The 26,037-nt window shown below is 44.8% G+C and overlaps 1 protein-coding gene across 4 annotated transcripts in view; it reads left to right on the top strand.

The window, feature by feature from the left end:
* The first annotated feature begins 238 nt into the window (after positions 1-238).
* The window catches only part of ERLIN2 (ER lipid raft associated 2), a 35,284-nt gene continuing 9,485 nt past the window's right edge, over positions 239-26,037 (top strand). Inside the window, exons 1-9 of one of the 4 annotated variants that reach the window (XM_036749139.1) lie at positions 239-257; positions 10,023-10,144; positions 12,121-12,202; positions 13,427-13,473; positions 15,920-15,981; positions 16,157-16,282; positions 23,622-23,695; positions 23,808-23,866; positions 24,416-24,507. In XM_036749139.1, coding sequence (XP_036605034.1) covers positions 10,038-10,144; positions 12,121-12,202; positions 13,427-13,473; positions 15,920-15,981; positions 16,157-16,282; positions 23,622-23,695; positions 23,808-23,866; positions 24,416-24,507 — 649 coding nt within the window. In that variant the 5' untranslated portion in view covers positions 239-257; positions 10,023-10,037. Of the gene's footprint in view, positions 258-6,442; positions 6,587-7,390; positions 7,996-10,022; positions 10,145-12,120; positions 12,203-12,920; positions 13,095-13,426; positions 13,474-15,919; positions 15,982-16,156; positions 16,283-23,621; positions 23,696-23,807; positions 23,867-24,415; positions 24,508-26,037 lie in introns of those variants that run through there. The other 3 variants (XM_036749137.1, XM_036749138.1, XM_036749140.1) reach the window with 3 other exon arrangements.

Raw genomic sequence — 26,037 nt, 5'->3', positions numbered from 1 at the left:
TGGCAGGGAGACCAGGCCTCTCACCCCCAAAGTGGCCGGATCTATGCCACAAGGAAACTGCAGTTCCCCATTCTCAGCTCCTGTCCTACAAAGTTCCTCTATTTACTGCCAAGCTCTGGGCCACCAGCAGGGCCCTCCCAGGCTGGGTACACCCCCCACCCCCTGCCCCCATCACTCTCGGGCACATGGGGGAGGGGTGGCCCAGGGGAACAGGACAACAACATAGAAAGCCGCACGAACCACGTATACGCTTGGAGGTAACTCTAAACGTTAGCGCCTGGGCAGGAGAAGGGGGCGGGGGTGGTGGAAAGGGATGAGGTTTTTCCAGCGCCATTCGAAACTGTCAGGCGGGTGATTAATGACCAACAGGTTTGGAATCGCCTTTATTGCCAGATCAGTATTGTTGCCCGTGACAGCTAATGAGGTTGGACAGGCTTCTCCACAGTGAGCTTTATGGGCCCCCGCTCCCTCCCCTGCAGAGCTCACGAGCCCTGCCAGCTTTTGTGCACAAGAATGCTGGAGCCCCCCAACCCCCAACTGACGACCCAAGGCCACCTCCCCAGCGCCACAGGCTGCGGTTGCCCAAGGCAGTCGCACCTGGGAACAAAGGCCCAGGAGCAAAGGTCTCCTTGCCCTGGGCCACCTCACCCAACCTGGAGGCATTGCCCCAACCAGGGGCCAGGGAGCTTGACTAGGAGGCCAAGCAGGGTGGGAGGGAGAAAGGACTGGGAGACAAAAACTGTGAGGAGAGGAGCAAGACCAAAGGGAACCCCCTTTTCCTTGGATTTAAAAGCGACGAAAGGCTCCTGGATTCCCCTTCTGGCCAGTCTGACTGACTACAGGCAAGCTGCCTTAATGAGCCCATTCCAAAGAGAACCAGTAAAAGTCGAAAAGGATTTTTATGCACTCACCACTTCAATCAGGCAGTTGTGCGGGGGAAGGGTAGGAAAAGGGGGAGGTGGGAGGAAATTTAGGGAAGAGTGGAGATAATAAAGGTTAATTAATTAATAATAACAATAATAATCTTTTCCTTTTAAAAAATAAACAAAAACAAACCCCTCCACCTTCAGCAGTGTTAAATAGCATCCAGGGTTCTGTGCAGAAATGCAGTCTGGCTCTGGTGGAAAACTTTGCAAAGCACAGGCTTTGTTTTCCCGGCTCTTACAAATAATATTTACCTTTGTGCAGCTTCACATCTTTATATGGTTAAGCACATGTTTGCCCGTGGTTTAATATTTGAAAGAACCAGAGCAGTGTAATAAGCAAACGACTCAGAAAGCCCCAGAAAGACCCCACTGCTTAAAAATCTATTACTTTTCGATGTGATATAAATGTATTTTGCTTCTGCTCAGAGCAATTTCCTAGTTTACTCTTATTAAACTGGGAGACGGCTTCGCAGCGTTCCTTGATTTATGAAACACATACTAGATTCATTAAAACCTTAAAAGATTTAATACATTTTATCAGGACATTAAATCTGTGCCGGCTTTTTAAATCAAATACCTGCCATATTTCATCTCCCACACCCTGCACACTTATTTAAGAACAGTAAAATGTGGCCTGACAAACATTATGGCTGTTTCGGGCCTGATTTTTTTAAGTGGCATGAAAGTCCTCCTCAACTGGATTTACAACAGGGTCCCCTCCCTAAATCTGTCCTTCCAGAGAATAAGTGATTCCCTTCTTTGTGAGCCAATCCATTAGGATGAGTTCATGGTCCCCAAACTTTTTCTATCAAGGATAGTATAACATAGCAAAGATGGATCTAAACCAACTCCTTCATTTTTCAGACAAGGAAACTGAGGTGGAGGAGGGTACATGGTTTGCCTCAGGCCACCTAGCTAATTAAAGTCAGAGCCTCCACTCAAAACCAACTTTCCCGACTTTCAGCCTAATGTTCTTTGTATTACACCATACTACACATCTTTCCATTAAATGGAAATGAAACCACCTAGCCCCAGCAGGGGATGAAATAAAAAGTCTTCTCTTTCTGTGTTTTCTGACAACTTTATTTCTGCAGCTCAAGCACCAGATTATAGTGTATAAAGAATGAGTAAGAATTATGGTTGCTTTGAACCATAGCCTATTGTGGGCATCTCTGATTTAGCCACTTTATGATATGACATTAGATTTTGAGTTGGAAGGGACCTCAAAGGCCATCCAATCTAATCCTCTCATTTTACAGATGGGAAACCAACTCCCTCCAGAAATTAAGTAACCGGTATAAGGACATACAGTCAGTAAGCAGCAAAGTCAGAACTTGAACCTAGCTCCTCAGAATCTGAACCCAGTATTCTTTCTAGTATACTATGCTAAAATCTAGAAATCACTCTGAGCTTTCTGTAATAGAGTAAGAAGAGATATCACAACCACTACTCTCAACTTCCTAAACAAATGATCCTGAACTTGTTTTCTATGAAATTGCTCCCTCCAAGATTACCAACAATGTCTTCCTTGCCTAAAGCCAGTGACCTTCTACCGGCCTCCATCAGGTGGTGAAATGGATAGACTACTGAGTCTGGACTCAAGAAGACACATCTTCCTGAGTTCACATCTGGCCTCAAATACTATCTGTGTGACCCTGGGCAAGTCACTTAACCCTATTTGCCTCAGTTCCTCATCTGTAAATGAGCCAGAGAAGAAAATGGCAAACCACTCCAGTATACTTGCCAAGAAAACCCTAAATGGAGTCACAAAGGGTTGGATACAACTCAGCAACAAAATCCTTCTTAACTTCTCTTCGGCTCTTAGGCTTTGTGGGACATTCTCCTCTTCCTGAATGTCCTCTCTTCTCTTTGATTTCATAGAACTGCTGTTTCCCCCTACTTGTCTTACTGTTCCTTCTCAGTCTTCTCTGCTCAATCATCTGCCTCTGATTTCTCACCCCAGGATACATGGGAGTTTCCCCTATGGCTCTGACCTAGCTAGGCTCACTCCTCATCCTTCTAGGTACCCTCTTTCTAGGCATCCACAGGCATAGCATGTACTTCCATTTTTCTTCTCCTCTCCAATTTTGTATCTTGGACATAACAAAATATTTATAAAAACCAAAGACAAAAGACCCTTCTTCCCACTTGCAGCCAGCTTTTCCTCAACTGAGAATGAAGGAAGTAAAGGCCCGCCGCCCTCATCAGACCACACCTGGAGCATTGTATTGAGTTCTGGACTACAAGCTGTAGAAAGGAAATTGACGGGGAAAGGGAGCTGAATAGAAAACGGAGGGACAAGAAGATATGTCGTGTGAGGATCTGTTCAAATAACTGGGGATGCTGAGCCTAGAGAAGATTTAGGGGAGACATTATATCTGTACAGCTGTCACATGGAAGAGAGATTAAACCAGTTTTGCTAGACTCCAGGGGAAAGAAACAGGCATAATAAGTAGATAGATGATAGATAGACAGATGGAGATACTAGACATAGATACAGGGGTAAACAATAAATACATAGAGTATTTATTAAATGCTAAGCACTGGAGATATAAATAAAAATATGCTAGACAGTCTCTGCCTTCAAGGGTCTTATATTCTAATGGGCAATGGAATCTATAACGGAGATCTGCAAAAGGAGAAGGTGTAGAGAGGGGAGGGGAATACATTTGTCATGGAGGTATCTGGGAATGCCATAAAGACCTAGAATTGAGCAAAACGAGGCCAATGCTGGCCAAAAGCCAAGGGAGGTTCCAAGGGGTAGAGTCCAATTTTCCAGCAGGAAGAGAGTGGAGATGATGGCCAGAGTAAAGACTTCCACTGGCCAGAGGTGATCACAAAGAGACAGATTTCAGCTCCACCAAAGGAATAGCTCCTTCTTAATCATTAGAACTGCCCAAGGGTACAAGAAGCCACCCTGATACCCATCATTGGAGATCTTCAAGTGGAGGCTAGAGGACCGCTTGTTGAGAATAGCATGATATGGTGGAAAGGGCACTAAACTAGGAGTAAGGAAAGACCAACATTTGAAACCCATCCCTGACACTAGCTACGTGACCCTGGGCAAGCCACTTATTTCTGTTTGCCTCAGTTCACTCATTGTAAAATGGGTATTATAATAATAGCACTTACTTCCCAGGGTTGTTATAAGGCTCAAACGAGATAATATTTGTAATATTATCTTAGCGCTACACAAATGTTTGCTATTTTTACTTAACCTTCTTCAGCCTTGGCTTCCACTTGCATGTTAACAAGTCAAGTCAACAAGCCTTTATTAAGCTATTACTCTGATCCATAAAATGGGATCATATCGTCAACAATATCATTAATGTTAATATTATTAATAATTATTAATCTTGTTAATAGATATTAATATTGCTATTAATATTTTTATAATAACAGGGTTGGTGTGAGGATCAAATGAGATAATATATGTAAGTCACTTTGCAAACTCTAAAGCAATATGTACATGCCAGCTATAATTATGCTATAGAGGGCATTCTTGTTCAAGAATCTGTCAGAATAGATGGCCTGTGAGGTGCCTTCCATTTCAGTGGTTCTATGACTCTGAGACTTGAGTCTTCACAATACTCCCTCTTGTTATTACCAGATATCAGTGCCCTTCTCTCTGGCCCCCACGTGACACTCTGCCAAAGCTACCTCGTTGTTCATCCACAGGAGGCTTGAGGAGCATACACACGGCAGAGATGCCTAGTGGCAAATCTCTGTAAATAGAAAACCACTGGTCTAGATTTTCTTTGGCTTCCATCTTTACTGGCCTCCAGAGCTGCAATATGGGAGTGGGCAACATTCCAGTAAGGCAAAATCCCACTCAGAGTCTTAGCATTCATTTCTTCCACTGCCCTGCTGGCAAACTTGCCCACACTCTAAATGGAAACCCGGGTTCGATCTTACCTCTTGATGCTTACTATCAGTATGGCTTTCTGTAAACTATTTCACTTCCCTGGGCTTCGATTTTCTCAACTGTAAAAAGAAGGGACTGGACCAGATGGTGCGGGACTTCAAAGACCATCTAGGCTGACCCAGATCCTCTGACTCCAGAAGCAGTATTCTTTCCAGAGACAGCAAGGTGGTACAGTGGATAGAGCCCTAGAATTGGAGTTAGGAACACCTGAGTTCAGATCCTACCTCTGACCCTAACTCTGAGACCCTGGGCAAGTCACTTCATGTCTGTCTGCCTCAGTTTCCCCAATTGTAAATGAGGATAATACTAGCACTTACTTCCCACAGTTGTTGTGAAGTTTGCATGAGGCAATATTGCAAAGCACTTAGCGCAGTGCCTGACACATCATAGGCACTTAACGCTTAGTCTCTTCTCTTTCTACTCTCCCATCTATCCTTTGTCACAGATGGGACTAGAACTCTTCCTAACACCAAGGCCAACCCTCTATGTATTGTGTCATACCACCTCATCTCCAGAGAGGTGGAAACCGAGTCTCCGAGAAGTAAAGCAACTTATCTAAAACCCCACATCATCCTGGGTTCTCCAGTTCTGAGACTGGCAGTTGTGGAAAGTGCCCTTTTTACAGTGACACATCACTCCTAGCTTCTCTTTGCTCATTAACAAAATATACTTGTGGCACAATCTACCCAACATGAGACCTGCGCGTCTGCATCAGGCCAAACCATCGGGCAGGGTGTGCTAATCAGAGGACCCCAACGTGGACAGTGAAGAATCCTTTATAAAGCGAAACACAGCCTAATCCATCCCTTTTGCCATCTTGCATTCACAATTCCTAGAGATACACCATTGGAAGGGCCCTAAAGAAATCTCAAAGAAGGGGCCTGAAGAGATAACGATCTGTCTTTGGATAACACTATAGATTCACTTCTCTTCCCAACCTCCAGCAACTGAAAAAGCATTGAAGTCAGAAGCACTGGGTTCGAATGCTGATTCTACAGCTTTCTTTGTGCGTTTTCCCTCCTCAATTCAACAGACACCGATGGAGCGAGCACCTGGTACGCTGTCGGTACCTTAGTTTGTATCCCTGGGCAAGGCACTTAAACTCTCTGAGCTTCGGTTTCCTTCTCTAACATCTCTTCCATTGCTAACTCCTATGATCCTATGTACCCAGCAGGGCTCAGGCTGCCTCTCCAATCCAACGGACGGAAAGCTTTCCATGTTTTGCCTGCTTCCTTTCTAGGGTCTTCTGCCTTAGAGAAAGACTGGACCTCAGTTTCCCTATCTGTGAAATGGAGAGAATTGACCCCTGCATCCTGGGCGAGGGCAAGACTGACATCCTCCTCCTTTCCCCCCCCACACCCCCATCTTCATAACTTTCCGGGATAAATTTTTATTCCCTGTCCACCCACCCCATTAGGAGTCCATCCATTCATTGTCCAGCCTCTCTCTCTGTCCTCCCTCCCCTCGCAGCCCTCGCTCCTCCCTCCCCTCCCGGGAACGGTGGGACCGAGGGACGGGCGCCCCCTCGTGGCCGATTGGGGCAGGTGACCGGTGCCGGCTGCAGAGGCCCGGTGGGGGCGGGGCAGGGAAGGAAGACTTAGGGAGAGAGGGAGACACAGGAATTCTGCCCCCCGCGCCTCCTGATGACGTATCACGGCAGCGACGGACCCGGAAGGAGGAAGCGTGCTGTGCTGAGCGGAGTGGCAGCGGCTCCCCGGGGAGGGAGCTTGGACAGGTACTGAGCGCCAGGAGGGACAGCCTTAGACGCCGCCCGGTCCCGCTCCCCCAACTCTGTCCCCTCGTGCCTCTTCTCTCCTGGGGCCTCCCCTGACCCCCGCCCCCCAGCTCAGGTTTCACCCTCCGGGCGGGGATCTGCCAGCCCACCGCCCCCTCCCGACTCCTGTCACCTCCCGCGAGTCTCTGGGCCTCAGTTTCCTCGACTGTCCACGGAGGGGGAGGGGGGCTGGACTTGAGGATCCCCAAAGCCCCTTGCACCCCTGACCCTCCGTGTTCCAGGTCCGCCTTCCCGCCCCTGCCTCCCGACACTCGCTGCTCCAGGGGGCCTCTGCCCCCCCACACTCTTTGGTCCACCCTCCTCCCGGACGTGGGGCCCAAGGACCTCGCCGGAGTCTGGCCGGCCGCTCTCAACGACCCGGGTAGCTTTTGTTTTAAGGGCTACAGTAAAGGGATCGGACCTTGACCGTCGAAAGTCTCCTTCCTCCTCGCCCCATTTCATAGATGACGAAGCTGAGGGCCAGGGAAGTGAAGCGACCGGGAGGTGGTCACAGAGCAGTGGACTCGGCCGACACGAGCTGTGTGCCTCAGCTGCTGCACCTGCTAAATGGGGGTGATAGCACCCACCTCCCGGGGCTGTTGTGAGGATGAAATGAGTTGTAAAATGTTTCGCAAACCTTAAAGCGCTGTGTTAATGTTAGCTAGAGGGCAGCTACGTGGCACAGTGGATAGAGTACCTGGCCTGGAGTCCGGGAAGACCAGAGTTCAAATGCAGCCTCAGACACTTCCTAACTGTGTGTCCCTTGGGCAAGTTACTTAATTAACCCTGCTTGCCTAAGTCTCTGCATCTGTAAAGCGAAAAGGAGAAGGAAATGGCAAAACGCTCCAGTATCTTTGCCAAGAAAACCCGGACACAACTGAAAAAACAACTAAGCAACAATAAACTAAACAAACATGTAGCTAGTACAAAGTTCTTTGCAAACCTTAAAGCCCTGTGTTCATGCTAGCTAGGGTGAAGTGCATTACAAGTCTTAGAGCGAGGCATAAATGCTAGCAAGTGCAAAGTTCTTCGCAACCTGAAATCACGATTTAAATCCTGCCTAATATTGAATGGAAGAGCCAGCATTCAAAACTGGATTTTCTGGCTCCAAACCCAGAATACTTTCCACCTCAACAAGCTGCCCTTTGGGTCCTGGAGTGGCACTTGATCAAGCCCCACCTTTATCCGTAGGACACTCTGACCTCTCTGTTGCACCAGCTTTTGCTCCAATCTGATGGCATATAACGACTGTTGAATCCAAAGACCTCAATCTTGGCTTTTTTGCAAGTTTAAGCTAATGCTCTTGAGGATACCTGCTACCTATTTCTTTACCCATTCTCACGCCCACCTTATGATGTAGGGATAAGAAGGTAAAATTTGCTGATATAGACCCAAGGCAGAGAGCTAACCAGCTACTGACTAATATTTCTAAACTGTATTGCTTCACCACTTGCCAGTATAGTTACAATAACCATATTTTCCAAATTAAAAATCATTACACATGGTTGGACAAAAGGTATTTCTTCTTCAAGATCTCTTTCAAAGAATACTTTCCTGGTTGGAAAACTGGACAGTCCTGGAAAATCTAAGAGGTGGCTGCCACAGCAGTACTATGTGTACCCTCTCACAAAGAACTTATTTTGTTCAGACAGCACAATGATGTGAAAAATGGTCTTTGCAGTAAATCTCTTTGGGTGCTAAGGGCCCATGGGAGTTGAAGTTGTCCCTTATTATTCAGAGGCCATTGCCAAAAAATAAATGCAGTAATAACTTCTCTAAAGCTTTCTGATGTCTAAGCCCAGCTGGATGTTCATGGCCAGACTCTCTAGACCATAGAGCCCTTCTTTCCTGTGTCAACAGATATCCTTGGGGAATAATCAGCTATAAAGTGTTATTCAAGTAGCATGTATAAAGCAGTGCTGTGGATTCAGTCATTTTCCCAAGTGACAAGGCCCTACCCTATTAAAGGCCAAATGAATAATGGGGGAAAGGAGAGAGGAGGAGGCACTCTCTAGAAAATCCTGCCCTGGAACCCTGCTGTGCATATACTGTCTATCACCCTAGCATGTGAAAAGAGTAAATAACAGTTTCCTTTGAAATACCCTGCAATTAGCATTGGGTGGCTCTGGCTGGAATTACATAGCCACAGTCTCCTGTTCATTTGACATCCTGTATAATTTGGTCAGTCAGCACTTGCAGCTGGCCTGTTCCCCCTTGACAAATATATGTCACTTCAAACTGTGCCATAGGAAGATCAGTTAGTTGAGAGCCTGAGGGTGTTTAGCCAGAGGAGAACTAGAGGGAGGACATGACCACTGTTTTCCAGTATTTGAAGGACTGTCAATAGAAATTGGGATTATACTTATTTTGCTTGGTCCCAGAGGACAGAACTGGATGCCACTGGCAGAAGTTGCAGGACAGCAGGTTTCAGCTTAATACAAGAAACAGCTTCCTAACAATTATACCTATGCCAAAAGTGGGATGGGCTGCCTTGGAAAGGAGAGTGTTCTCAATCACTGCAAGCCTTCCAATAGAGGCTGAACAATGCCTTATCATTGTGATAGGAGGAGAGATGCCTCTAAAATCCTCTCTAGCTCATGAGATCCTGTGTTTTTTGGTGTCTCTGGGCTCACAAGAAGAGAAGGATGAATCTGAATTCTACCTTATGCTCTCCCTTGGATTATAGCTGTCTCTGAAACCTGCTCCACATTAGGGGCCGCGGAATACAGTTTCTGGACGTTTTAGGAGATATAAATGTTGTTCAAGGGTTCTCCTTCTGCTGATCCTTAAGGGACAATCCTTGGGGCCATGTAAGACAAGACTAGGAGTAAAGGGCAACAGAATTAGGGGCAGTCTAATATCCATAAAGACTGGAGAGGTTTTGTAGTAAGGATGGCATACTCTAGGTGAAGTGATGGTCTGGATCCCACTAGATCCAGTCAGTGAGGCTGAAGGTTCAAGTTGAACACCTCAGGGATCTGGCTATTTTGGCAAGAATAGAAACTGCAGTCCTGCAATCGTTTGGTTTCTCGTGCTCAGAGAATCTGCATTTGCACTGGTGACTCCAAAAGACAGATTCAGTTGGAAAATATATATAGAATACAACAAGCCCTTGCAAAGAGGTTTCTCTGAAAGATACTCCCCAAAGTACCTTGCATTTATCAAACCCTAATACTTGATATTTCTCCTTATTTTTGATGACATGTACTTCCTTGATATAAAAAAAAATCAGGTAAAAGTGATTGCAAATTTAGTTTTATGTTCCACTGGCATCAAGACAGGAACAAATCTGAGTAGGCAGTCATGTATGATGCAAGGTATGCATGTTGGTGAAATACTGTTGTAGCTTTTCTCCTGGGTCCTGACCGTCACGTGTTTCCCTGTACCCTTTCTCCAGGGTAAAAGCTTCCCAATGGCGCAAGTAGGGGCAGTGGTGGCTGTGGCGACTAGTTTCTTCTGTGCAGCCCTCTTCTCAGCTGTGCACAAGATTGAAGAAGGGCACATTGGGGTATACTACAGGTAAGAGAAAGGGGCAGGGCTGCAGAGGCTTCCAGCTCTCTGAGATTCATGATGGTTCTTTGCTTTCCTGCAGCCAGTGCTCAGTTCTGGTTTTGTTGGTTTCATTTGCCTGGGGGATGGGAGCATTGTATGACGCTGCTGCTCTGTAGTAACAACTACTGATAGATCTGTTTATATATGCAGGTGTCCCAGAACTCTCAGTGCACTTGGAGCTTTAATAGCTTAAAACTGGGACCCTGTGTCTAACAACATTCAGGTGATGCTATTGATGACAGGTGATAATATCAATCATAGAAATAGCTCACTGCCAACCAATGGAATTTCCTCATAACCTCGTGGAGTGGGTAGCACGAGGAGTAGCATTCCCATTTTGCAGATGAGGTAGCTAAGGATCAGAGGATTTGCCCAGTGTCACAGGGCTGGGATTGGAACCCAGGCCTTTTCTCTCAATCTGTCCTGGTTCAGAGGCAAAATGAAAAGAGAATACTAGGGTTGAGAATGGTTCTAGAAGTCAGTTTTCCATTCACTTGGCCTAAAAGGCTTCCTGGTTGCCCCTGAAGAAGTCAGCTTAGGCACCTGCCCTTGATGGCAGCAGAAGAGGACAGTGTTCCCACCTTGTCTAATCAAAACACCAGTGACTTTGGGGCCCTTCTTAAAAATTAGGTCCTCTGTACCCAGCAGAAGAGACTTTCTGGGAGGTTTCTGCTGGAATAAATAAGCCACCCGATTATCTGCGCTTTTAGCATTGTTATCCAAAAGATTTAATCTTTGAGTCTTCCTCCCCATGGTGGGGAGATGAGCCTGGATTCTCAGAGAATATCCACAGACTGCAGTCTGGAAGATCCTGCCAAGCTGGATGGGCTTCTGGTATGGTCTAGGAATCTGTGAACCAACCTCACTATTTGCCCAGAGGTTGATCACCGGAAAGTTTGTTGCCAAATGACATTTTTTGTGACATAGTCCACTTTCTGGTGAAGCCTGCAAACCCCTTCTCAATATCATGTTTTTAAATACACAAAATAAAATACCTGGAAACTAATTATATTGAAACACAATTAGCAAAAAACAAGTTTTTTTAAAGTTCACAAATCTCAGGTAAAGAAGCTCTACACTAAGCCCTTGAAGGAGTGCAGCCTGGGTCAAAGGAGGGAGTTTCTATACTAACAAAATCACAGATCCTTGGAGTAAATCTTTGATTTCAGAGTTAAAATGTGGTCACATTACCAGGTCCTCTGTGGTCTTCCTTTTGTGAACTGAGCTATAGGGGCCATCAGTCAGCAAGTGGGGACTTATTCAGCAGTGCTTAGCAGCATCTTTGTCAACAGTCCACGCCTGATTTTTAGTGTTTAGACTGACTTCCCTTTCCCCGGCACACTCCTGTTCCACTTCCCTTCACCATCAAATTGAGGGAAAGAAACTAATTCCGATATCCATTTATGTACCACAAAATGGGGAGGATAAATCTATTACCCAAGAAATAGCCCAACTATATTACAAAGCCACATAGAAAATGGTTTTTTTTGATTGGCCACATCCCTCCTCCCTAACATCATTAAATGTTGACCTGGATTCCTGCTTTCAGCTTCCCTAATGGATTGCTACCTCCTCGCTAGCCACTGAGTACCACTTGTGGCAAAAGCAAAACCAGCTTCTACTCTTAGTTCAACTCCAGCCAGAGACTTTTTGCCTCATTCCAGATAGCTTGTGTGTCCACTTCATTCCTAGCAAAGGCATGGCTCACTGGTTGGTTTGAGACCAACCACTAAGAATATCAACACTGCCTAATACAAAAAGATTGACTTGAAGAGAGGATTGGGGAAGAGAAAGAGCAGAGGAAGCAGAGGTGCCAAGAAGAAGCCTTATAGCACTCTGCAGAATATTTGTACATGCAGTGTCTGTGGTTGTTCCAAGTTCTCAGGCTCCTTTTAGGAGCCTTTGGCTTTAACTCAGCCTGCCTTTCTCTTCCTTTCCTGCAGAGGTGGTGCTCTGTTGACCTCCACCAGTGGCCCTGGTTTCCATCTCATGCTTCCTTTCATCACGTCGTATAAGTCTGTGCAGGTACTTTGGCTTGTGTGTTGTGATGCTTACATTTGGGTGACTGCATTGGGAGCCTTTTTTTCTTGTCACTGGGTGGGAAAAAATACCTCTTTGGAAACTGAGTCATAGGACTTTGATATCCAAGAAGTACAAGAATCTTGTCGACATTCACCTGGAGTTTTCTCTGGCGCTAGTAGTTGCTACTTGGGGGTACTTGCCCTGGCCCACCTGTTCTTCTTGTCCTGTCATCTTAGAGATAGCTCCATGGCTGCCATCTTCTGGCATATCCCATGCAGAGGCTTTTTATTCCCAGCAAAGTAGACCCACACAAAAAAATTTGAAGTGAAAGTAGAAAGGGGACTTGTCCTTTACCTCCAAGCAAACCTCAGAGGAGAAAAGTCTGAGATGGGAATTGCATAATTAGGATTCAGCTTCGGAGAGGTGCTCCTGTGCTCATGAGGTCCTAGAGGCTCCTTGGACTAAGTAACTAGACCAGCTTTCCCAGGCAGCCCCATATGTTTTTTCTCTTAGAACAGTACAGTGAATGTGATACAGAATTGAGTTAGAGATAAGGTTAGATGGGGGTGGGGAGGGGGAGGGTGGATCAGGGACCTCAGGAAGCATGTGCTGAAGTAGAACTCAATTGCTCACTATGCTATGATGAGGCTGGGCTAGATCAAAGTGGCCTTTGCTTGAAGGGACACTCCCCATTCCATGGGTGTATCCCAAAGTCACAGAATGTTTGAGCTACAAAAGACCTTCCAAATTAGTCCAACCTCCTCGTTTTACAGAAGGGGGAACTAGGGAACTGAGACCTAGAGGGAGGAAGCATCTTGCCCAAAGTCACACTGAATTAGCAGCAGAGTTGGGACTCCGACCTAGGTCTCTTGAATCCCCGCGTAATGTTCTTCAGGTAAGGAGAATGAATATGCTAAGAGAATGGTGGGGTCCTAGTTCCTTCCTTACTGCCAGTGCTATTGAGGTGGGGGAAATGTCCTGAACAGCCAAGGATTGCCCATGGCCACGTCCAGGAGGGTTCTACCAGCTCATTCATAGGGGGCCTTTCTTCTTATGCGGTCACTAACCCAGAAAATGCCCCGTCATGTAGGGGAGGGCCCGCCAGTCTGGCTGCTGATTTACAGATACAGAGAGTTGTCCCAGGATGAGACATTGGAGGTGACAAGAAAGGAGCTGGTGCTCTTGGCTTCCTCCCTTTAAAACCTTTTCTGTTTTCTGTCTTTGCAGACCACACTCCAGACCGATGAAGTGAAGAATGTGCCTTGTGGAACAAGGTGAGGAGCCGAGAGTGAGATCCTTGGGCCCCGAGAAGTGAAAGAACAGGTTTTTAGTGGCAGTGCTTAGTCTTTTTTTTTTTAATTCTTGCATGATTCTTTTCCTCCTCTTATCTCCCTGCACTTTGCCCTGCTTACTTACCCTGCTTACCTTGCCCAGTTTCCTTGCTGCAACAAACAATGGATAAGTCAACAAATCCTTTTCAAAATGCTGGTTGCGTATCCAACCCTGTGTTTGTAGGACTACAAAAACTTAATGATAATAGCTCGAAGTTAGACAGCTCTTTTAAGTTTTAAAGCACGTTCACATGCGTGATCACATTTGATCCTCCCAACAACCGTCTTAGCTGAGTGATGTTGTAAGACCCTTTCTACATTTGAGAAAACCAAGTATCAGAGAGGCCCAAGGTCACACAGGCTAATATGTCTGAAGTGGGACTCAATCTCCAGGCTTTCTGACTCCATTTAGACTGCCATGGTGCCTAGTATTGTGGTTCTTGCTCTCAAGTTGCTTTGAATCTAATTATGGAGACAAAGTACACATAAATGAAATTAGAATCCTTGCTCAGCAGTTTATTAGTCTTTGTAATTTGGGGGTTCATCACTCCCCCTCTCTAAGCCTCAGTTTCCTCATCTGGAAAATAGAAACAATTCCACTTGTACTGCCTAGCTCCCAAGCACATTGTGAAAAACTGTTTTGATGAGCCTTGAAATTATATATCAGCCAGTCAACAATCATTTATTACATAAGCCCATGTTACACGCCAGGCCCTGTGCTAGACACCAGGAGTACAAAGAAAGAAACCAAACAATCCTGGCCGTCAAGAAACTTAATTTTTCTTGGGGGAAAAATGTACATAGATGTACACAAAATAGATACCCAATTGAAGAGAAGGCACTAGTGGCTGGGGGACATCAGGAAATGCTTTGTGTAGAGGGTGGCATTTGGTCTAAGTTTTGAAGGAAATAGGGGATTCTAAGAAGCAGAGATACACAGAGTGTCAATTGGGAGAAACAGCTGGAAGGCCAGTCTGGCCGGACCTCAGAGTTTGGTAGAGCAGGGTTAGAAAGGTAGCTTGGGGCCAACTTACAAAGGGCTATAAATGCCAAACAGGGTTTTATATTTTACCTTAGAGGCAATAGGGAGCCACTGGAGTTTACTGAGTAGAGGAATGCCATGTTCAGATCAGTGCTTGAAGAGTATTACTTTGGCAGCCATGTGGAGCAGTGGGGAGAGATGGGAGACCAGTGAGGGGGGCCTGATCAGTAGTCTAGCTGAGATATTGTAGTGACATGGTAAAGATAGAAATAACTAGATTTTCTACTTCTTGGGTATGATATATTAGATAGAACAAGGGAGAGTGAGGAGTAGAGGATTAGACTGAGGTCCCAAACTTGGGTAATGGAAGGTACCCTTGAAAAAAATAGGGAAGTTTGGGGGAAAAGGAGGTGAATTTGGAGAGAAAGGTAATCTAGATATGTTGAGTGTGAGGTGCCTACAGGACATCCATTTTTAAGATGTGAGACTGAAGCACAAGAAAGATAGATAGCTATTCATACTGAGCTAACTCCACAAATTCATTCTCTGTCTCTGCTCAAGTTTAGTATTTACAGTGATAACAGCTTCCTTCCTGCCCGCCCCCCCCCCCAACTCTTCCATTGTGTTCAATGACAAGTCTCGCACTGAACCTTTTTAAAAATGCCTGACATGCCTCAATCCTGGCGTCTATGTCTGAGGTTGCTGCTGTGATTGTCACTTCTGGGGAATGGTTTGGCCTCCAGGGCTCTCTTCTCTTCTTTTTTTCTGGAGAGAGTTCAATGCTATTCACGTTACCAAAAAAGTGCTGCTAACCCAGGAACAGATGCCCTCCAGACCTCTCCCATGCCATCAGACCACCTTTTCTCCACTACCCTAAGGTTTCTCAGCCAAGTTGAGGCAGCATCGTGTGGGGTGAAAGAGGACTTGGAGTCAAGAGACTGAGGCTCAAATCCTCCATATAGCCCATATAGCTCTGTTACCCCAAGTATGTCCATTCATTTCTTGTGAGCCTCAGTTTCCCAATCTGTAAAATACAGTTATTAATGCACTATCTACTTCATGAGAAGGTTGAAGAGAAAGTACTTTGCAGACTTTAAAGCACCTGCAGATATGAGCATTAGTTGTAGTAGCTATCATTAGGCAGTGTCAACTAACACTTTCAGTGTTAAGGTGTTTTCTTTTATCATAAGCTTGAGGGAACACTTTATTTGGGAGCCCAGAGATGACAAGCCATTTTGGTACATGCAGTTCAGAAACTGCTTCTACCTTGTTCCCTCTGTGGCCTTTGTTCAATTTTTTTTGTCTACTCCTCCACTGCCAAGTCACTTAACCTATGCCACATCTCAGGACATTTTCCTAGATCCTCGAGTCTCTCTGTGACATCCATGTCCTTTCTCCTTCCAACAGTGGTGGTGTGATGATTTACTTCGACAGAATTGAGGTGGTAAACTTCCTGATACCAAATGCTGGTGAGTTCTCCCTCTATTCATGCTCTCCGGAAAACCTATCTGGTTTTCCTGAGTGTGGGATTCTCCTGGCTCTCGTGGCCCTCCCATGCCAGGACTGCTCCTGGTCTCTGTGGAAGGACGTGTCTCCTGTGGCCCTGCCCTTTCCAACTCCAGTATCTTTCCTTTCCTCCTTCAGTATATGACATAGTGAAGAACTACACGGCTGACTACGACAAGGCCCTCATCTTCAACAAGATCCATCATGAGCTGAACCAGTTCTGTAGTGTACACACCCTCCAAGAGGTCTACATTGAACTCTTTGGTAAGAGTCTCCTTGAAAACGCTTCTTCTTTTTACTTTCTGACTTCTGCTTCTCAGTTCCTAATTCAGAGGCCTGGACTTGGGAGTATATACACAGGGTGGAAAAAGTTAGAGCCTCCGTTGCATGGTCACAAAGTGGGTTCCTAGGTTCTGGAGTCTGGAGTAGAAGAAACACCCTTAGAGATAAGAATGACAGTGAGATTTCCTGCCTCTGTCCAGAGTAGAACAGAACAGAGCAGACTGGCAATCTGCTTCTCCTCCTGGCTATCTGCTCCTCCTCCCAGCTTATAAACTCTGTGAGGCCAGGAGCTATCTCATCTCTGGGCTCAGTGGCTCCCAAACACCTCGTACAGTGCCCTGGAAATTAATAGATTTGGGGGGGAGGTTTGGGGATTTTTATTTTCCCATTCACTTTGAAGAGATCTTTTTCTAATCAGCAAAAGCTTGCCTTTTTTAGCTGGCTTCAGCTGCAATGGAAGGAAATACTTGACCCAAGGCATTGTTTTTGGGGGGATTTGGGGTCCGTTAACCCTTTTCCCTTACTGTTGATAGGTTTCTGCAGATCGTGTTTATGGTTGATGTTGGTAAAATAACTCACAAGGGTGTTGCACAGCCTGCAAATAGGCCACTGGTACAAGCTGGTGATGCCCTCGAGAGAAGTGATGAAACCTCCCAGTCAGTGGTAGAAGACTCGCCACCAGAGTCATTTAGAACCAGGATTGCAAGAGTATTACCAGATCATCTTAGAGGCTTTAGTGATGCAGAGCTAAGGGAGATGCAATGGCTCTGCCTTTTCCCAAGCTTGAATGATCTTTTCTTAGGCTGGCAGGTTGTTTTTTCCTCTTGCTATGAGAGTGTCCTCTTACTCTCTTTTTGCTGATACTTAAAGGGTCCTTGACCTCATTGTTGTGTCCATTGAGACAGAACCCATCTTCCCCACACCCTAGTAGGTGGTTTTCATGAATTTCTGTGGCCAAAAAATGGTCATCCGCTGGTAACTTGACCTTTTTCCCCCATCCTTATTGCTGTCTTTTGTTTTCATATCACCTACAGTTCCCCATATATCCACCCCCTTCTCCCTTTCAGAGAGCCATCTCTTAGAACAGTAAATAACAGAGAGGGAAAAGTTGAGCAAGCCAACCAGAATATCACCCGAGTCCAATAGTATTTCCACACCTCTAGCTAGGCCCACCACTTCCACAAAGAAAGGAAGGAGATTTATGGTCGTCTCTCTTCTCTGACTCCAAGCTTGTCTTTATCATTTATCAGCATTCTGTGTTGATTGTCTGGGTTATTCCTTCCATTTGCATTGTTATAAGTCATTGTGTGTATTGTTTTCTTGATTCTATATATTTGACGTTCCATCAATTCATACATGAATTTGTTTGGTAAACTTCTGTATTTATTATATTCCTTGTTTCTTACAATGCAGGACTATTCCATACATTCATGTACCATAATTTGCTTAGCCATTCCCCAACTGTTGAACATTTACTTTGCTTCTAATTTTTTGTAATCACAAACAGTGTCGCAGTAAATATTTTGGTGGCCACAGGACCCTTTTGTCATTGAGCCCCTAGCCTTATGGTGAAGAATGTTCTTCACACTTAGCTAGGTTGGGCCCAGGGTAACACTGAATGGTCCTTACTTCAGAGCTTTTTGGTTTTGGTAGAGGCTGCCAGATCGCACAGGTCCCTGGCATAATCTTTGAGAACCTAGGAACATCCTGCCCCACGATGATGCATCAGAGAACTTTAGTGGGGACTTTGCTAATTAGACTCCTACATACATAAGAGGACAGATGAGGTCTGATTGCCCATAAGTGATACCTGCTACTATGTAGTATTCAGTGCACCATTAAGAATGGCTTATTATCTTTTGATGGGAATAAACATTATCTTAAAACAAATTTGTAAGGAGTAGGCAGTCTTATGATAATCATGTATCACAAATATGTAGTTATGATGCTTAGAGCTCAGCAATCAGGGTGGATTCTGAAATACACACATACACACACACACACACACACACACAAACACAAATGCCCACATACACATGTCATAAGCTATATAGACATATATTTGGTGACAATAAGAATTGATATATGAAATATTCCATAGAATCTCAGGGTTTAAAACAGGTTCTTAAGCTGAGGTTTGTGGACCCCTAAAGGGTCTATGGATTGATTTCAGGGTATTTGTGAACTTGAATGGGGGAAATAAATTACATTTGGTTTCACTAACTCCTAATTGAAATCTAGCATTTTCTTCGGTTATAGGCAACAAACGTTATTATGAGAAGTACTTTCAAAGGAGTCTAGAGCACAAAAACGGTTAAGATCCCCTGGTTTAAAGGGACTGCAGAGGTTGTCTAGTCCAAGGGCCTAGTCAAACTTGCTTGCAGCTCTGGGGGCCCAAACCAGATTAAAATGCTTAACAAATGTTTAACAAAATAAATAAAAATACAATACAGTATAGATAATGTTAATTTATGGCTTCCTAAGTCAATATGTAGCCCCAGGGATCCATTTCTACTTGTCTAGCCATATATCCCCTGCACTTGTGCAGTTGGTTGTCTTTAAATCAAGAATAGAATTTTAACTGCAATCCTATTAAATGCCATCTAATTAAATTGAGCCCATCATTTTAGCCTGGTGAAATATTTTGGGATAACCAGTATGGTAAATATCTCCACCTATTTAGTGTCATCAGCAGATTTTATAAGCATGCCATATAGTCATTGGTAAAAATGTTGAACAACGTGGGGCCAAGGACAGAATCCTGTTGTATTCCATGAGAGACAGTTTATCCATTAAGCATCACTCTTTGACCGTGGTCATTCATCCAGTTCTAAATGCAACTAACTTGGTCATGCTCTGGGTCACATATCTTGCTCTTGTACACGAGGATATCATGAAAGACTGTTAGATATTTTGAATTCTGACACACTGTGTCTGTGGTTTTTTCTGGTCAGAAAAGGAGAGTCTGGCTTGAATTCATCTTAATGAAATTTTGCTGACTTTTAAGACTCATCACTTCATCTTATTTTTAACATCCATTTTTTTCAAATTTTAAGTTCCAAATTATCTCCCTCCCTCCTTCCCCTCTCCCACTCAGTGAGAAGGCAAGCAGTAGGTTATCAATTATACATGTGAAGTCATGGAAAATATATTTCCACATTTTAAAATTGTTTTATTTACTCCTTCATCTTTATTAAGTATTATAAGCCATTCCTTTGATATTATAACCTCAAATTTTGTGCTCTAGAATCATGACTGGGATGAAGGCGTAGATCAGATTTTTGGTGCTAAGAAGGTAAAGTTAAAAACAAACATGGGGTGGAGCTAGCTTATACCAGCTTAAGATAAGAGCTTACTGTTAAATTTTCAAGATGAGCATTTGCATCTCAGAAAGAAGTAAGGCTGGGGCAGCTAGGTAATACAGTAGCTAGAGCACCAGCCCTGGAGTCAGGAGGACCTGAGTTCAAATTTGGCCTCCAACACTTACCAGCTATGTGACCATAGGCAACTTAACCCTTAACCCCCATTGCCTCCCCCCACCCCCCCACCCCGCCAAAAAAAAGCAAGGCGCTGTAAATCAATCCTTTCTCTATTGTTTTAATGATTGTCTAGACTTAGGAAAATGATGTAGAAAAGCTAATAATGCAGATTAAACTTAAAAGTGTCACAGATACTCTCCACCACCACCACCCACCCCCCCCAGGTGTTAAACACTTACTAGCACACACCCCAAAGTGACAGACTTCAAGATCCAGAAAATTCTTAACGGGCTGGGATATTTGACCAAATCTAATAAGATGAAATATGATAAGAATAAATGCAAAATCTTGCATTTAGATTAAAATAATTACAGAAATTTAGTCCATACCTCTCATGTTACACATGAGGAAATGAAGCTGGGGGATACAGTGATATAACCAAGGTCACACAGTTAAGTAAGCATCAGAGGGTGCAGCTAGGTGGCACAGTGAGTAGAGCACCGGCCCTGGAGTCAGGAGGACCTGAGTTCAAATCCAGCCTCAGACACTTGACACCCTAGCTGTGTGACCTTGGGCAAGGCATTTAACCCCAAATGCCCTGCCTTTCCCCCTCTAAAATGAAAGATTAAAAAAAAAAAGTAAGCATCAGAGACAGGTTTTGAACCAGAACTTCTGACTCCAAAGCCAGTGCCTTTCTGTCAACATACTGTCTTGCTAATCAATTGCAAAAGTATGGATAGAATGAAGGGAAGTGACTAGATAGAAGTTTCTGTGAAAAGAATCTGAGAGTCTACCAGTTCAGAATGAGTCATTGCACTGTTGATGGGGGAACCAGCAAAGCTGATGCAGTTTTAGGTGTCATGTATGTATAGATTTTTTGTCCAAACCTGTGACTTCATCAGTGTGGGGAACTACCAATATGGACATGCTCTCCACCAACACAGATCAGAAACTCATCTTGAATCTAGTCAGTCATCCGACAAGTATTTATCAATAAATATTGGCTTACTCTGTGCCAGGCACTCTGCTAAGCAGCAGGACTGAAAAGGCAAAAATAATGATCTTTGCCTTCAAAGAGCTTACATTCTAATGGGGTAGACAGCATGCAAAAAATTGTACATACAAGATATATATCGATTTTTTATATGTATGGATGTATGTACATGTGTGTGTGTATAGTAAATGGAGTGGGATCTCAGGGGGAAGGCCCTAGCAGTGGAAGGCACCAGCAAAGCCCTGCAGAAGGTAAGATTTGAGCTGAGTCTCAGAGGAACCAAGAGACATGAGGGTCAGCCTGTGAAAACACACAGAGGTGGGAGGGGGAACAGCAAGAGAGACGACATCACTGAATCACTGAAAGAGGGGAATGTAATGTAAGAAAATTAGAAAGGTAGAGAAGGGGCTAGGTTGTGAAGGGCTTTAAAAGAAACAGCATTTTGTATATCAATAGCGAATCACTGAAGTTTATTGAGTGGAGTCAGTAAACATGGTCATATCTGCACTTTAGAAAGATCACTTTGACAGCTTATTGCATTAATGATTTTCCTAGGAGCCCTGAGAATTCTAGCAATTTGCCCATGATTCACCTCCAGTATGTTTTAGAGACTGGACTTGAACCCAGGGCTGCCTGACTCCAAGACCAGACTTCTCTCTTGTATGCCATATAGCACCTCTTTAATAGAAATGTGATATCATCAACGACAGAGGTAATCCTCATATTGTACCCTGCTCTAGTCAGACCACACCTAGTGTATAGGTTTGCACTCGTGGGCACCACATTTTAGAGGAGACAAGGGACTTGACCAGAGGTTAATCAGAATGTTGAGAGAACTAAAAGCCCCATGATTATAAGATCTTTAGAAAGAACTATGTACTTTCAACCTGGAGAAGAGATTGAGGAGGGGGCAGTGGAAGCAGGTGATTTCTGTCTTCGAATATATGGAGGTCTGTCATGGAAGAAGGATTAGATTTGTTCAAGTGGGCCCCAGAGGACAGAACTAAGATCAATGAGAGAAAGTTGAAGGGAGGCAAGTTTCATCTCAGTACAAGGAAGAATTTGTGTACGCCCTGGGCATTTGATTGCATACATAGTAACAATTTGGTCTTAAATGAAATGGGCTTCCTTGGGAGGTAGAAGGTTCTTGTCACTAGAATTCTGAAAACAGAAACAGGATGCTCACTTGTCTGCAGTGTTGGAGAGGGCATCCCTGCTTCAGATATAAAATAGACAAAAAATGAAAGTGGAGTCTTGTGCTTCAATTTGAAGGACTCGTTTTTGTTGAAAAACCTCTTTCTCTGCTTCCTCCTACAGTCTGGGTGAGGGTCATTCAAGTGGAAGATTGAGGGGGACTATAAAACCATATGGAAAGGGTACAGGCTATAGAAAACAACCCTTGGTGCCGTTCTCCATGACCACATCTGGAAGCAGGTGCAGGAAACTGATTACAGCTGTTTCCTACACTCCTCTCTGAACCACAACTCACATGTGAATTCCAGACGAGGGAGCAGGGACCAAAGCAAATAACCAACCAAATGAGTTGGGATCATTTTCAGAGCTATAAATTTTAATTTTCCCCCTGTGCTGCTTGATGAAGATTCCAGTGGAAACAGAGCCTTCCTTAGGGCTTTCCTAGAAGCCAGAGCCTTTGTTTTCCTTTTAGACATTTCACAGCCGTGTTGAGTTTCGTATGTTCTGCTGAAAGGTTTTCTTGCTTCTTTCAAAACACCTCCCATCACCATTCCCCCACTTCTTCCCCCTTCTTGGGCCTTTGGTTCATTCTCCTGTTTCATGTGTCACCAGCTAAAGATGCACATGCTGTCACTTTGAGAATCGCTTCTCAAATCCAGATAAATCTCATTTTTATTTATTTCAAGCCAGACTTCCATCTAAGGTAAAGTTGGGGTTTGTTGTTGAGTCATTTTTGTCATGTTTGACTCTTCATGAACCCATTTGGGGTTCTCTTGGCAGAATGCTGGAGTGGTTTGCCATTTTCTTCTGCAGCTTATTTTACAGATGGGGAACTGAGGCAAACAAAGTGACTTGCCCAAGGTCACACAGCTAGTGTCTGAGGGCACATTTGAACTCAGACCTTCCTATCTCCAGGCTCTCTATCCACTGCACCTTTGAAGTTAAGCCACCCAAACTGAAAAGCAGCTTATCTCGTGACATTAAACAAAACAAAACTTTCTTACCTCAAAGGATGGGTTGTTTGGACAGGCTCTTCCAGTTCTACCTTTTTCTGAGTGCTTCTGAAATAACCCACATTGACATAGTGCCTTTTACAGTTTTTCAAAGTGTTTCGCTCTAAAGAATCCTGTGGGGTCACTCGGGCAAACATTATCCTTATCTTACAGGTGAGGAAATTGGGACTCAGAAGGTAGAGTGATTCACCCTGGCACAAATGGCTAGTAATAGCTGGAGCTAGGATTTGAAGCTGGGTCTTGGTGGGGAAGAGGTGTGATTTTTTTTTTTCTGCTTGATGCCGGAGGAGAGAATCAGGAGCAGAGATCAGAAGTAGTGGAGGAGCTAATTGTTGCTCAGCATCAGGAAGAGAGAGCTTCCTAACAATCAGAGCTGCCCCAGAGTGATGGCCTGCCTCTCGTAGTAGCAGGTTCTGCAGAACTATAGAATCTACAGGCTGAGAGTAGTCTCCCACTTGTAGGGGATATGGTAGAGAAAAATATGGACCAGATGACCTGGGATAGCTGGAATAGTGAGTCTGTGACTTCCAAGTCCGGCACTCTTTCTACTACACCAGTGTTTTAGCTGATCTAATAATCCAAATTGAAACTGTCTCTGTCTAAATGTTTCATTATCCTGTTTTCTTTTCACTACTCTTTAGATCAGATTGATGAAAATCTCAAACTAGCTTTGCAGCAAGACCTGACCTCCATGGCCCCTGGACTTGTCATTCAGGTAAGGCAGGGCTCTGGCATGTGATTCTCTGATGACTGAGTTCCTTGCCACAGTCTGTACAGTGACCCTTGGAACCCTCACCACCCCATCCATTTTTGCCCTCCTTCTCTAGGCTGTGCGGGTCACAAAGCCCAACATTCCTGAGGCAATCCGGAGAAACTACGAACTGATGTGAGTATCCTTGGGCCTGAGCCTCTCCCTGCCCCATAAAAGCTGACACCCATGCCCAAGATGAGCATTCACTTCTACCCGGGGTCTTTGTTCCTCATCTCTAAAAAAAATCACAGCAACCTCCTTCACCGTGGTAGAGAAGTAGGCACATTGGGGCTGTCACCTGGGCTGTTGGACTGCGATGGAAAGCCACAGGAGCAGTCTTTGGAAAGCAAGGGTCCTATGGGCCTTGTTTGTATTTAATGGTTCATACCACAGGTAGGAGGGAAATAGCATCGAGGGGGCAGGTGACTTTATTTTCCTAAAAGTAAATTATGTTTTATTTCCCACAAATGAGTTATTGTGAGTGAAAGGAGAACCACCTTAATATCTGAAACAGGTCAGCTTCTACCTGGGACATTGAGCAGAAGCCACCAGAGAGAGTGTGACATGGGCAGTTAGCTTCTGCCCATTCAGTGAGTTTGCTGTCTCAGAGGGATGGCAGATCCCCCTCTCCAGCTTTGCCACAACTGCCTTTCATAACAGCTGGATGATTTTTTTCCCCTTTAGGGAAAGTGAGAAGACAAAACTCCTTATTGCAGCACAAAAACAGAAGGTGGTGGAAAAGGAAGCAGAAACAGAGCGGAAGAAGGCTCTCATCGGTCCGGATATGGTTCCTGGGCAGAAAAATGGGAGGGGGAAATGGGAGTGGGAGGCACAAAGAATGCCCAGGTATCTGTTGGGGAGGCTGCCCTGGCCTCCTCGAAGGCTGAGTGGGCTTGGCCGTAAGTATAAAGGCATATATTGGTTAAAAAAAAAGGCCATAGGAGTACCAGCTGGGGAGAGGTATGGCTAGGCGCCTGCACGACTCAGCCACCCAAAAAGCTAATGTGCTTTTAGGCTAGGGTGAGGAACCTGCGGCCTTGAGGCCACATGTGGCCTTCTAGGTTCTCAGTTGCGGCCTTTTGACTGAGTCCAGGTTTTACGGAACAGATCCTTTTATTAAAGGGATTTGTTCTGTGAAGTTTGGATTCAGTCAAAGGGCAACACTTGAGGACCTAGAGGGCCACATGTGGTCTCAAGGCCATAGGTTCCCCACTCCTGTCTTAGGCCAAAGCAATAGAAACATTGTGTCTAAAAGCAGAAAAATGACGTGTCCTGGTCAGACCAGAGCTGGAGTACTGTGTCCTAGGTCACATTTTGAGTCAGGACACTGACAAGCTGGAGGTTGCCCAGAAGAGAGTGAGGAGCGAGCAGGATGGGGAAGCCCTGGAGACCTTCCTTTTCCACACACACACACACACACACACACACACACACACACACACACACACACACGAAGGAACTGAGCTGTTTAGTCTGGAGAGAAGATTTTAGAGATGGGAGGAAGGGAGGAGGAACGGACATAAAAGGATCCCAGGACTTAGTGTTGGAAACAGCCTGGCCCAGCCCCCCCCCCCTTTTGTTTTTGCAGGGGGGAAGGCAGGGCAATTGGGGTTAAGTGACTTGCCCAAGGTCACACAGCTAGTAAGTGTCAAGTATCTGAGGCCAGATTTGAACTCAGGTCCTCCTGACTCTAGGGCCAGTGCTCTACTCACTGCGCCACCTAGCTGCCTCCAGCCCCTTCTGTTATCAGATAAGGAAACAGACTCACACAGCTACTAGTAAAGTCAGGATTTGAACCCACATCTCAATCTAGAGCTTGTTCTTCCACATCCACTGCTTCTTGCATGGGAAAGAGGGATCAGACTGCTTTACTTGGCAGAAGGAAGAGCGCGCGTGGGTTTTCCCTTTTGTTGTGATTCTTCTTTCACAACATGACTAATGTGGGAATGTGTTTAATATGATTGTACACGTATAGCCTATATCAGACTGTATGCCATCTTGGGGAAGGGGGAAATTTAGAACTCAAAATCTTATAAAAGTGAATGTTGAAAACTAGTAATTAATTTTTTTTAAAAAGTAAAAGCAGTGGGTAGAAGTTGCAGACGGGCAAGCTCTGGCTTAATGTCACAATAGTAATATTAATGATGATGCTAGCATTATATAACATTGTAAGGTTTGCAAAGTGCCTAACAAATATTATCACCTTTTATCCTCACAATAACCCTGGGAAGTAGGTGCTTTTTTATCCTTATTTTACACATAAGGAACCTGGGGCAAACAGGGTTAAGTGACTTGCCTAGAGTCAC

This window comes from Trichosurus vulpecula, chromosome 3, assembly GCF_011100635.1.
Source record: "Trichosurus vulpecula isolate mTriVul1 chromosome 3, mTriVul1.pri, whole genome shotgun sequence".
NCBI classification, from domain to species: domain Eukaryota; kingdom Metazoa; phylum Chordata; class Mammalia; order Diprotodontia; family Phalangeridae; genus Trichosurus; species Trichosurus vulpecula.
Note: the sequence above shows the minus strand (reverse complement) of the source record. Positions and strands in the feature narration are given on the sequence as shown.